The sequence below is a fragment of the Engystomops pustulosus genome, chromosome 7, assembly GCF_040894005.1.
Source record: "Engystomops pustulosus chromosome 7, aEngPut4.maternal, whole genome shotgun sequence".
In the NCBI taxonomy this organism is placed as follows: domain Eukaryota; kingdom Metazoa; phylum Chordata; class Amphibia; order Anura; family Leptodactylidae; genus Engystomops; species Engystomops pustulosus.
Window position 1 is genome coordinate 70154522 of NC_092417.1, and position 14384 is coordinate 70168905.

General features: G+C 41.6%; 1 protein-coding gene across 1 annotated transcript in view; it reads left to right on the forward strand.

Annotated features, from left to right (window-relative positions):
* TRIP11 (thyroid hormone receptor interactor 11) overlaps positions 1-14384 on the forward strand; it is a 41329-nt gene that overhangs the window by 24369 nt on the left and 2576 nt on the right. The window contains exons 16-20 of the mRNA XM_072116605.1: positions 1373-1472; positions 12522-12603; positions 13796-13910; positions 13989-14114; positions 14199-14337. Coding sequence (XP_071972706.1) covers positions 1373-1472; positions 12522-12603; positions 13796-13910; positions 13989-14114; positions 14199-14337 — 562 coding nt within the window. The remainder of the gene's footprint in view (positions 1-1372; positions 1473-12521; positions 12604-13795; positions 13911-13988; positions 14115-14198; positions 14338-14384) is intronic.

Sequence of the window (14384 nt, forward strand, 5' to 3'; positions counted from 1 at the left end):
GTGGTAGATGTCCTTTTAAGGCTTTAATAAGCGTGGCACAAGGTATTTTAAGTTTTTTGGTGCGAATTGTGACAAAATTCTGTAAACAGATAAATATGTCCCCCCTGATATCCCTTCTTATTCATTACGATTCAGACCTTAGTAGGACTGAGTTACAACCACACATTATGTTAGCCTCTGTTTACGAGGTTGCAGGTTCAACTAGGAGTATGTTCCCTTATAGTGTAAAGACTCCTGTTTGTGTCTACATGATTAAATATAATGTAATGACCCTGTATACCTCTAGTGAGTAGTGGGAGCCAAGCATGGCCTCTGGGAGGTATATAGAACACTGCTCTCTTCCAGCAGGGAGCGGTGCACAGGGCGATACTGTGTGCCATATGCATAACCTGATATTGAATCTCATTGTACAGGTGGAGACTATGGGAAGGATACTATTCTTGTAAAGTATACATCCTCAGTGCTCTTTGTTAATATAAGCACACACTGTGCAGTGACTGCTAGCTAAAGAGCTCTCCTATGGTTCTCCGTCATACTCACAGCTGGCCCCCCTGTGCAGTGTGGGGCAGAGGATGACACCGGGGCTTGTGTCTGTAGGGCAATGTGCCTGCTAGTCTGTGTGATGCTCAGTTGGGAACACAGCTGCTCAGTTCAGTGAGGCGCAAGTACGTTGTGATGTTGAGGAGCGGAGAGTGAAGTTGCAGCATATTTTGGCTATGGGGTCTATGGGGTCTCTAGCGGTGATTTGTTATGATTAATTCATCTGATTGATTCAGCTAAGCTAAAATTGCCTGTCTAGCTAAACGTCGGTAAGCTTGTCCCAGCACAGCATTTTTGCTTCTTCTGAGGCAGAGCGTTGTCTGGTGGTTTGCATTCTGTTTTTTGTCTTTTCTCAATGTTTTGCACACCTACATATCTTATAGGAAAAACTAAGTGCACTCCTATGTTGGGGGAGTGAAGATAAGGTCCACTTCGCCCCTCTGTCTGGGCTTTCTGTTACAATCTCCTTTTCAGGAAAGTGCAACGGAAACTAAAAAAGGAATGGATGTTCCAAAAACTTTTCTTCAAACTAGGAATAAATCAGGAGAGCTATATTTTAATAATAATAATATATGAGGGCATAACCTTGAGAAACTCTGCACCTACAAAGTATATAGACCCACTGAGACCTCCAAAAAGTAAAATGCCCCTCTTAATAGAGTTTCCCAACAAATGCTGCTACACACCCTTACATTGTAACAAACTCTCAGCTGTGAGAACTCCAGAGGTAAACAAGAATGTTACTATTCAGATGGCAGAGTTCTGGAAGAGTTAGCCAGAAACGTTTCCGATCTTTGTGTGGAAAGGTTATAATCTTTCTACTTTTCTTTAGGAAAGTTTGGATGAAGCAAACAGTGCACTGGAGGCAGCCTCACGACTTACTGAACAACTGGACCTGAAAGAGGAGCTGATAGAGGAACTGAAGCGGCAAAGTGAGTGACTGCATTATGTTATAAGTTTCTGATTGTATATCTGAGATGCTTAGCATGGGTGTCTTTCAGCTTGAAGAGCTTTCTGTTCTCTTCACTGCTCCACAGCCTCTTCCCTTCTGATAGAACTGGAAGCTGTGTGAGAGTTTTGGTTGTATGGTTACTGCAGTTACTTAGAGCAGAGGGGAGGGGCTGTGTAACAGTTCATGGCAAAGAGTAGAAATCTCTTCAGGCTGAAAGACCCACCCAGAGTGTTTTCAGCTGCTGCAGACCTATATTAACCCCTTAACGCTCTGCGGCGTAGCTCTACGGCGCAGAGGTATAAGGAGTGTATGAAGAGGGCTCATGGGCTGAGTCCTCTTCATACAAAGGTGGGGGTTTTTGCATTTTGCAGAAAACCCCCACCGCTAATAACTGCGGTCAGTGCCTGCACCGATTGTGGCATCAACCCTGTCATTGCCGCCGCCGGCGTTTAAAAGACGGCGGCGCGCAGGCGGCGCCATCTTTTTTGCGATCGCCGCGCCCCCGAATGTCATCGGGGGGGTGGCGATCGGTTGCCAAGGTAGCCTCGGGTCTTCTTTTGACACGAGGCTACATGGCTTCTGCAGATTCGTTACAATGAGCAAAAATGCCATATATTGCAATACAGAAGTATTTCAGTATATGGTAGGAGCGATCTGACCATCTAGGGTAAATGTACCCTAGATGGTCTAAGAAATAGTGGAAAAAAAAAAAGTTAAAAAAATAAAAAATTTTAATAAAATATAAAAAATTCAAATCACCCCCCCTTTCCCTAGAACTGATATAAAACATAATAAACAGTAAAAATCACAAACATATTAGGTATCGCCGCGTCCCAAAATGCCCGATCTATCAAAATATAAAAACGGTTATGGCCGGCGGTGACCTCCGAGACGGGAAATGGGACCCAAATGTCCGAAATGCGACTTTTACACCTTTTTACATCACATAAAAAATGAAATAAAAAATGATCAAAATGTCGCACAGACCTCAAAATGGTAGCAATGAAAACGTTGCCTCATTTTTTTTTTTTGTACACATTCGTTTAATTTTTGAAAATGTATTAAAACACAATAAAACCTATATAAATTTGGTATCACCGCGATCGCACCGAACCAAAGAATAAAGCTGAGGTGTTATTTTGAGTGCACAGTCAAAGTCGAAAAAACTGAGCCCACAAGAACGTGACGTTTTTTTTCAATTTTTCCACATTTGGAATTTTTTTTCAGCTTCGCAGTACACGGCATGTTAAAATAAATAACATTACGGGAAAGTAAAATTTGTTACGCACAAAATAAGCCCTCACACAGGTCTGTACATGTAAAAATGAAAAAGTTATGGATTTTTGAAGTTGGAGAGCGAGAAATGAGCGGAAAAACCCAGCGTCCTTAAGGGGTTAAAAGTTTACTTTTCACATTCCTGTTTCTACTTGCTAAACACAAGGTTATGGTTACACAGATATCCAAGGCCTATACCCAATACTGTGTCTGTTTATTATGATCAAAACTGATGATGGATTTCCTTTAACACCTTAATGCTCTATGATGTACATGTATTGTATGGATCACTATAACTTGGTGTTCCATGCAGTACATGGATCCATAACTCATGGACCAAATGGCGATGCAGCTCATCACTGGATCTGAACTGGCGTCAGGAAAAACTGGATGTAAGCTGTAACCTACGGGTTAGCCCATGATTGGCACCCACCACCGCATTCAGAGGGTGCTGATCATTGCAATGGCCTGTACAGGCACTGTGTCAACCTATAAAATTGCATAGGCTGATAGTTTTAATATCCTGCAATAGATTAGTATTGCAGAGTATTCTAAAGAAAAAACTGGATGGCACTTGCCTAGTTGCTTCAGTGTTTCTCTTCTTTATTCAAAAATACATACTTAAAGGGAACCTACCACCACGAAACTACCTATAAAGGTAGATCGGGTGGTAGGTGGATCAATAGGACGTGAGGATAGCCCTTTTAAGGGCTAATCCTCACGTCCCCGCAATGATTTGAAAACTTTTATTGCCCCAATATTAAAATTTTCTTATGCGGCTACTGGGGCGTGGAGTAGCCGCATCTGAGGTTACACGAGGCGGCTACTCCACGCCCCGGTAGCCTCTTTTCTCCTCCTACCAAAAATCTTCGGCGCGCAGCAACGAGGAGCTGCGCGCCCTCGTCCGGCACATCTGCGCATGCGCAGAACAGCAGGCCCGCGCCTGCGCGGTCACTGCTACGGAGTCGGAGCTGCACAGGTGCGGGCCTGCTGTTCTGCGCAGACAGCAGATGTGCCGGACGAGGGCGCGCAGCTCCTCGTAGCTGCGCACCGAAGATTTTTGGTAGGAGGAGAAAAGAGGCTACCGGGGCGTGGAGTAGCCGCCTCGTGTAACCTCAGATGCAGCTACTCCACGCCCCAGTAGCCGCATAAGAAAATTTTAATATTGGGGCAATAAAAGTTTTCAAATCATTGCGGGGACGTGAGGATTAGCCCTTAAAAGGGCTATCCTCACGTCCTATTGATCCACCTACCACCCGATCTACCTTTATAGGTAGATTTGTGGTGGTAGGTGCCCTTTAAAGGGGGGGTGGATACAAGTGGGAGAGATGACGTGTGAGGAGTTTCGCCTGTAGGCAGCGGCCGTTCGCACGTTAACCTGTGGTTTATCCGGCTTCTTCAGTTTGATGATTTCTTGTTCATGTCCCATATTGGAACAAATAACAGTAAAAAAAAAAATTGTTCAAATAAAAAACTAATAAATTAATTAAAATGCCCCCTAAGCCTTTATACATATAAAAGTGACTTATAACAGTGAAAATCGACATACAAACCGAACATATATGGTATCCATATTGAATCTGCCAACCCCCCTCCCCCCAAAAAAATTATGCTTTTACCTATCAAGTCCCACATAAAATGCAAAAAGTGATCAAAAAACATATCTATACCAAAATTGTAGCGTTGTAAAGTACATCATGTCCTGCCCTGCAAAAATCAAACTCCACCGGCTCTACAGACAAAAAATAAATGCTGCAAAATGATGCTGCAAAAATTATAGATTTTTTTTTTTCCCTCACGAGAAAAAATTAAAGAAATTTGGTATTTCAGCAATCGTACTGACCTAATCGTACTGACATTTAAGAAATGATGTAAACATAATGCAGACATATGGGAAATGTTAGCATCAATCGAGTCAGTTACAATCTGTCTGAAAAGGATATCATTTAGAATTTTGAAGATGGCACTTTTTTTTAATTTCTCCAATTTTTTTAGTTACATTTTTTTTATAAAAAAAAAAGTGCAAAATGTATCAACAAAGTTAGTGTTCAGAAGTTATAATCCTATAAAGAGACACCTGTCAGATTACAAAAGCTACAAAATGGCCACGAGTTCTTCATTTCTTTATGGATTTCCTGTTTTCCTTTCCATTCTTCTGATCATAATTCTTTCTCCAGATTGTGACAAACTATCTTCACTGATACATAGTAATAAGAAATGATCACAACAGGAGTTTTTTTTAAGTATGATTTTGTGCCAGTGCTTTACTCATGATTATTTGGACTACTATGTCATCACAAGTTTCTTAGGCACAGTGGGGGACATTTATCATCTGTAAACTAATGGATTTTTGTTAGTAAAAAAGTCACACAGGACAATTTTAGCCACTTGCGTATAGGAGCACTGACGGCATTATCATTCTGACAACAAGTTTAAGGCCAAATTTATAAACTGAGCCTTTTTTTATTTCAAAGCTACTCCATTCCCCTCTTGGCATTTTGAGTAGTTCAAAACTTCAAACTGGTCAAATCATCTGGTGACATTTGACTCGCGTTCATATCTGGACTGTGACTGGACCATTGCTGCAGCTTGATGCTCTTCTTTTTCAGCCAATCTGTTGTAGATGTGTGGTTGGAATTGGAGTCATTGTCTGGTTGCATCACCCAGCTTCTTCTAAGCTCCAGCTTTTGATGTGTGCTTCAACTGCTGCTGTGTGCTTGGTGCCCATACTTGTTTAGTCTTAATAATTGTGCTGTCATAAAGATTAACATTTAGCATGCTGAGGCCTGTATAATCTGATATGTACCTCTGATTATTGCAATTTCTGAGAATTGTATGGTCTGATTAGAGTTAATTATTTGAGATGCCCACTACTGAATAACTGTCTTCAAAGTTTTCCATCTGTGAATAATCTTTCTCATTGAAAAATGCTGGACTTATTGGAAATGGCCTAGAGAGAGGCATTGACAGCAATTTCAATGATACCTGTATCATGTTTCTGGTTTCTTCCTATGCTGAGATATAGAGCTAATAGATAGATGAGGCTATCTGTAAAATCCTCTCGGCTTTTTCTGAAGTGGGTGGGACTTCCTGGTTATGACATCAGCTAAGGGCAATGAGGCCAAAGCACTGAGGGCATTCACATGAACAAGCACAAGTCCCTCAGCCAGTAAGGGCACATAATCGGTGTTACTGCTTATATGGAGATCTAGTACAGTGCAAGGCAGGGAAGACACCGAGGTGACAACACAGAGCACTGGTTATATAATATTCATAGTGAAACCTTACCAGAGGACCCCTCTCTAAAAGAATGTTTTTGTTTTGTTTTTCTCCTTTCCTCCTATCCCTCACAACAAGATTCAACCACACTCTTCTTATCGCAAGCTACAGGTATGGATTCCTATAGAAACCAATCCAAACAAAGCAGCAACACTGCTAGCAGGCAAACGGCTGCAGATAACTAATGAGAGTAAATTTGAGTATTGCTTATATTAGCTTAGTGCAGAGTTTGGCAAAAGTTTTTATACTTTTACTGTTTTTCTTTCATACCCTTCCTAGAGCTTTTCTGAGATCAGTGCTCCAGCTCAGCAACTTTCCAAAGTTTCTATTATATAGGTGGTCACACTTGTTGTTGAACAAGGGAATTTAGTTAGCGACATCTGACTTGCTTAGCCTTGCTTGCTTTAGCCAATTCTTATGAAAGCTGTAAGAGTTTGCCTAAATGGTCACTAACTTTTCAGCAAACTTTGCATAAATCAAAACGATAAGTGAGTACAAGAAACATTATAAATCAATGAAACCTCTCGGAGCCGTCCACCAAATGGAAAAATATACAGAATGCAGGATAAAGTGTCTAACGGAGTCAATATGACTAGGCATATCTTCTCTCAAAAACTTAATCCTACACGTGTTCTACTACTTATTCCTGGTCCCCTGAATGGTATCCCTTTAATGGATTCCCAATTAAATTATTAAATTTAAAGACTTCTGTCTGTTTTTGTTATTCAGTCTCTGCTCTGCTCTTCAGGATCGATGACACTTGCTCCATTCATTAGATCCCATGCAGGCTCTATTGTATTGGACAGTAGTCACATGGTAGAGGTTTCCCCCTGACAAATCACAGCCATAGTTGCTAGGGGAGTCCATTTGGTGGATTAGCTATTTGGCCCCCAACCCGGAATTATGTCTGCACGCCGTGTCCGCTCATCTCTAGACGTGAGTTCTCATGAGTGACATTCTGTAGGGGTTTTTACAAAATTTTACATATTTTCACAAACGCATGCACAATACAAGGATGGGTGATAAGGTGGTGACGCATTATATAAATGTGAGATTATAACTGACTTCAGCCAGACGTTCAGCATTCAGATCACCTGCTGCTGGCACTGATCGTGGGTATAAACTCTTTAAATACTGATGTCTATGCGCCGCCTTTCAAATGCAGGCAGGGTGCGCTTCCATTTACACGTGGAGTGGTGTTACAAAGCGTAACATCTTTGATTGTAGCCAGATCGGAGGTTAACTGTGCTGAACCTGAACTGGAATGACACCGCTCATCCTTAACCTCTTCATAGGAATGGCTGTCACCCACATGTGTAGTAGATAACATACTACAACATGACTACCTGGGAAGGATAGAATACAACATGTTTTGTTACTTAACTTAAAAATGGCACATCCAAAATTCTGAAAAAAGTTTAATGTGTGGTTTTCTCAAAGATTTAAAAAAAAAAAATATATATATATATATATTTGCGTCATTCTTTAGAATTCTATGAGGTCTAATATGTGTGTTAGAAAGGAGAATAACTTTCCTTCTAAAACCCTTTCATGGTGTAGATGCAGCTATCTTTGCACATGTTGATTCAGGGGGCACATCCATTGTTTGAGTGGTTTATCTGCGCACTATGCAGCTGGCAGTGTGCCATGGTAACGGGCGATATTATATTTTGCAACCCCCCCTCCCCCACACAACACTTCCTGCTGTTTTTTTTGTATGAAAAATTTGCAAAGATTAGATTAGATGCGACTTTTCGTTCTGGTTGGGCACGAATTGTTTTCTTGTGGAGATTATTACTACAAGTGCTGACATTACCATTAAACATTCCCATATTCGAAACCCATTAGGTTGACTAGACGGGAAATTCCATAATATAAATAATGTTTGTTCTGTGAGCAGATTAATGAATGCCCAGGCACACGCTGGACGCTTTTACTGTGGGGGGCCCCCCAAAAAACCTCAGTGTTTTAAGAGAGAGGAGAATAATCCTGATTGTGTTAACCCTTTGTGTTGCCTCATTTCCCAGTTACGGGATTGAAGATGAATTCACAAATCTGCTTCTTTTCTCTGAAGTTTAAAGTGAAATAGCTTCCCCCCTTATTCTTTACTTAATCTCTCAGCTCAGTGTTGGATGACGAGATCCTGTAATTTCTTTTCAAGGTGCAGGATTAATGGTGTGTATGAGTTGGAATAGCCCAGGAGCCAGACACGTGTTGGTAGTATATAATTTATAACCCTTCCACAAGCAGTAAAGTTAGGGGCACTGTTTTATTGGGTTTGTGTGAGTTTGGATGAAAGGGTATTTTCCAGGAATGGTGCATCCCTTGCCAGTTTCTATGTCTGGGTATTATAGACCTTCGTCAAGTGAGTACCGAGCACAGCTCATAAATAGTATTTCTAGGAAAATGATTTCTTCGCCATTGCATCATATGACCTGTGAAATGATGTGCTGATAATGTAGCAGCAACTACTAGTAGTGGTAGTAACCATGGTAGCATGAAATGTAGGAGCTTGGTAATAGTAGCGGCACCAATAATAGCGGATGCTGCAGTAGTAGAAACCACTGAAGCCCAGAATTGAATGGCAGCAATAATAATAATAATAATTGTAGCAGCTGTAATAGTAACCAGTGAAGCACAGATGTTAGTGGCAGTAATAATGACAGTTGTTGTTGTGATCTGTCCATCTACCTTGTAGTAGCAGCAGCAATAGTTTGCTTGGGAGCAGCAAGATTTTGCTTTCAATCTACTTTTACTAATAGATCCAGAACCGCTCCATGGACCATCTTATTCTAGGATTTATAAATGATGTGGAGCTGTGCTAGTTAGCCATTGCAGGAGGTGCAGAGATCAGCTAAAGGAGTTCAAGCTTGCTTTGCAGGCCTGTTGATCTGATTTGGCAGTGAAAGTGTTAATATTTTTTGCTAAAGACTCTTCAAAATTAAAAAAAAAAACCTAGTGAAATCAGTCCCAAACGCATTCTCAGACACAGGCACAGCCAATTCTCGTGAAGGATTTCTTTATGGACGTGCTGGCAGTCGGCTGGATTCACACACAGGCCCAGCTTTGCCAGTTGCACTTTTCTGAATTGCCTTAAATGGTTAACAAATTGATCCTGGCCATTCCCAATCTTGGAGATCTGTCCAGACCACATCTCCAGCCAAGAATTTTTTTTTTCTTCACTTTTTTAGTTAAAAGCTTTACCTGGTGCCAATATATGACTTGGAACCTGTGGTGTACAGAACAGTGTGAGGGCATGGTAGACTGGTGCTGGGTGGTGACCGTCTAGGCTCCTTCCTGCTCTTTTATATATTCAAGTGATAATTAGTAAAAAGTCTAAATAAATCTAAAGGGTGTCCCCTTGGTCTCTGTTGGCCCAGTATACTTTTTGGCTGGCACAACAGTATATATTCTTCTATGCTGTTCTATGCTAGACAAGTAACGGAGTAGCTTACATTCATTACATCGCTGACATGTACCTCCAGCTCCGACGTACCGTAAAATGTCACTGTGTATAGACTGTTAGTACTTGTCAGGGTATATGAAGCAACACAACTAAGGAAAGCTCCCAGACCCCACTCATCTCATTATCCCACCCATCTGTAGTTATAAAGGATCCTTTAGAATCTATTAATCTGTTCTATAGTATTGGTGGTTGCCCTGTAATACATGATTCTCCAGAATGGCAATCGTTTTACACAGCACATTATATCCTTTTGTAGGGTAAATAGAAGAATCCTGGAGAAATATGCTCCAAAGTGATATTTGTAGGAACGGCGACTAATGTGTATGGAGTTATCGCATCACTTTTCCAATGGCAAATATTATGCGAAAACTGCATTGGGCATGTTGGAATCCATGAATCTTTTTTTTTTTTTTCCCTTGATATCAGAGAGGAGATAACCCACCTCTCGCAGTACTGTATGTGAAAGTGACAGCAGTGTTAGGCTTAGAGTCATCCGAGTTGTCAGATTTTTCACATTTGATTCGCTGCTCTGAGATGCTTTCTTTTCTTCTTTTTTTAATTCTTTATTTATATAACAAAATATAAACATTCGGCCAAAATAATCAGTAATTGTAAGATATAATATGCACATATTAATTGACATATACTTAAGAGGCAGAGAACTGTTTGAGTATCAATTCCATTAGCAGTATCACACAGTAACCCCTATAGGAGTGACAAGAAAGGGAATGGCAGACTGGGAAAGTTCGGGGAGGAGGAGGGCAGCGGGAAGCCGAGAGAAGAGAGAAAAAAATTTAAGGAGAGGGGCAGGGAGGAGAGAAGAACCATAGATCAACCGGAGAGGATGTTCTTGGAGTTCTGGAATACTATCCAGGGGGCCCATGCAGTCACACATTTTTCATGGGTATCCTGTAGAGAGACAGTAATATCCTCCATTGCACCAGGGTCAGTGGGCTCAAAGATCTCCAGAGAGCTGGTATACTGGAGCATGCAGCATTTACCAAATGTTGCAGGATAGCCTTGCGGTTGGCTGCAGTAGTGAACTCCGAGTAATGTAGCAAGGAGAAGGCCAGGATGTAGGGTACTTGAACCCCCATTATCGACATTATGTTGTTTACTACCCCCCAAAACTCTTTCAAATTCCGTCAATCCCAGAAAATGTCAAGGAACGTACCTGTTGTCTCTACATCGCCAACACAGGGGGGAGGTAGATTGGAACATTTTGTGTAATCTTGTCGGAACTATGTACCATCTTGTCAGGATTTTATATCCCAATTCCTGAAACCTACTAGAGTTCGAGGTCTTGTGGGTTAATTCAAAAAGTCTATTCTTATCCTTCACTGAAAAAGTCATCCCCACATCTGTTTCCCATTTGCTCAAGAAGGTAGGAACAAAATAGGAGGTAAAATGAGAAGAGCGTAGCACACAGATAATGAGTGGAACAAGACATCTGTACCTGTGCGTGCCTGTTCAAAGGGTGTGAGATATCTGTTGCGGCCCTCCCCACCAGGTGTAGTCGAGAGGAAGTGGGAGAGTTGCAAAGTACGCCATGGGCCTAGTCCTACCGTTGCTAGTAATGTCGCGTTTGTCATCCAAGTCCCTTGATGTTTGAAATGTGTTTCCCGGAAGTGGACAGACTCTCCATCCACCCTCTAAAGCGTCCCAGAGCTAAACCCTCTGAAAAGACCTAGGATGGGTTGGAGAGGGGACGGGGAGATGCCCCTTTTGCCAAACCTCCTCCTGGCCATTGTCAGCGTCAGACCTATAGTTGGGCGAGAAGACACCATGCTAGGGAGTGGCTTCTGAATCCATGGAGCCGCTGCCAATGGGATCTGTGAGAAGGTTTGTTCTCGCCCAAACCATTGCTTAAATTGCCCGTGCCTGCACCAATCCACTATTCTTGCTAGTAAAGAGGCCTTATAGCACCACTTCATGTTTGAGGGGCCCACTCTCCCCTAGGATATAGGCAGGAACATGATAGATCTGGCCAGCCTGACCTTGTATCCCTTCCAGATAAACCTTCTCAATGCTCGATTTGAGTTGTTTAAAAAACCTAGGGGTTAAGCGAATTGGCAATGTCTGAAATGGGTACAAAAAGCGGGGAAGATCATTTCATCTTAAACGCTGCACATCTACCAGGTATACAGCCCCTTGGACCAGCCCTCCAGACCCCACCCCATTGTCCCTAGAAAGGGGGCATAATTCCTCTTGTATAATTCTCCCAGGTTCTGTGGTATCCAGACCCCCAAATATTACAGAACCTGCATTGCCCATCGGAAAGGGGCCTCAGACTCAGTTACTTTCTTATAACATTTGCTTGGAAATCTGAGCAATCTCAGATGATAACCTAATGCCGCCCATTTTTATTTTTGCGATTCTATTGAGTTCAGCAGGCAGTTTGAGAAATGTATGCTGCATTTTTCTCTGATGGGATTGGATCCTCAGACTGTGAAAAACATCTGACATATATAATGCATCAGAGGAATTGTGCTGTCAGATGTAGGCTAGGACTGCACCCGTACAAGAAAATCATGGCAGAGACCTTGGTCCCTGCTAAACCTGCATTTGTAATGGGAGAGGCAGGAAAATATTGGTTGAGCTGACAGCTATGTGAAGTGTATTGCCAACATAACATACTTCAGCACCTATTTATTTTACTCGTACCTCTAGCCCCCCTTATTCTGTGGGTTCGTCTAGACTCTCATATCTACATATAAGGAGCAGTCCTCTGCCTTCATACATTCTCATGTTCTCACACTTTGGGTGGAGAATCCACGAGGGAACATTTACTAATCAGAGGAACAACATTCCACTTCTTGTGAAAAATCAAGATAGAGAAACAATGCAGCCCGCTATACCCCCTCCCCCGATATGCCAAATATCCCTTTGGAACACAGCCACAATACTTGGAGATGTGGAAAATGGATATCCCTTAATGTGAGCAGGTCTTGATCTACCCCCCCAAATTTGCTTTTCAATAACATTGTCACTCTTGTGTTTTATTATCAGGTGACCTGAAGCAGGAGATGCTGGAAGATGCTCAAAATAAGCTGATGAATCTACTAAACAGTACAGAGGGGAAGGTGGACAAGTAAGTAACTTTATGGCAAAGTGACTAACCACAGGCACAGTGTGATGTATGTACCTACATATCAAGGGTTCCTATGGTAATGTTATACAATCAGAGAACTCCAAGGTCCTGGGTTATAGTCATCTGTATAATTTTTACACTTATTTTTGTACAGTTGGGGTCTTACAGACAGTAAGGTTTACGTAAAATAAGTAAAATTTTCTTCTTTCACACTGTGCTTACATCTACGGATGAGCCAAGGTACAAGACGCATTTATTTTCCTTTTCTCAGCCTTTAATAGAAACATTAGACACTGGGACACTTATAGATACAGGCAACGTGTAGTGATCTTCTTATATTTGTTATCCATCGTCTCCTTCCTATTACTTTTAACAGTATGCAAATGAGCCAGAAAGGCTCTGGGCGGTGTTACTAGAGCCCCTCCATCCCTGGATCTATGTGTATGTTATGATGGTAGATGTATTTGGAGGCTGAGCACAGGATACTGTGACTGTAGCAGCTAAGTGTATGATTAAGTATAAGATATGACGTAATTCTAAAGCTAAGTTTCTTAGATTTTCATGTTACGCAGAGCCAGAACCCGAATGTAAATGTATGATATGTCTTTTGTACATGTGTTGCCTCCAGAGTTCAGATCCTGACGTTATCACTGTGGACTTTTCTGTAAATTTGATGTCTTTATTTCCTTGTAGTAAGATCAGAGAGCTGGAGATTAGACAGATCTCATAAGACCTCCATAGCTGTAGGCGCTCACAACTACTTCCACATGTGGAGCTGGAGGTTTTTGTAAAGTGCAGTGAAAATATGTTTAAAAATGCAATTGAGATTGTGGTTATCTGTGCCCTCCTGAGTCCTAGTAGGTAACTGGGCTTTGGTTCTGAGACGTCTTATCTTGCTGTAGGATAAGCTGACATATACTATCCCTTGGTACTCCTCACATCATCCTGTTTTCCTATGTTGTCGTAGTATACCTTGTATATTTCTGATGCTTATTGGTGCTGCATTGTTGATGCATTTCTGTTTTTAACTTTTCTTCTTGTTTTATTATAAAATGTTTAATAAACTTGATTGAACATAGAAAGACAGCAGATTTATCACCCTGCATAAATTATTTTGATCCATTTGCTGCTTTCTCAAACTGTCTAATAATGACACAGTATAAGTAAATCCTATATTTTTTTTTTTTTCCAGGGTGCTGATGAGAAATCTGTTTGTTGGCCATTTCCACACTCCAAAGAATAAGCGCCATGAGGTCCTTCGTTTGATGGGGAGCATTCTCGGTCTGAAGAAATTGGAGATGGATGAAGTAAGTCACTGCAGAATTTGTTATCTATAGACACTGGAGCTTCTGCCACTTACCTGTTAAACCCTGCCCCACACACAGCTCCTCATGGAAGAGAATCGTGGTGTGACCCGATGGGTGAGTGGCTGGTTTGGAGGAGGAGGAATTCATCCTAAGAGTGTCCCCAATACTCCGCAAAGACCCAGTCATCAGTCGCTACTCAATAATGTATGTGGACATTATTATTTTATCTATTTTTCCATTATTAGCCCAGATGTTGTAATGTTTACATTGTGTGATGTTTCTTTTAAGTCTTTCTCAGAGCTCTTTGTGAAGTTTTTGGAGACAGAATCACTACCCAAACTTCCCCCGCTGAAGCTGACGATGCAAGACATGGCACCACTGGGTGCATCCACTAGCGGCAGCCTGAGCACCACTGCGGCCATTCAAGGTACAGTGTAGCATACTGGTGGTATGTCTGATAGCAGCAGACATAAT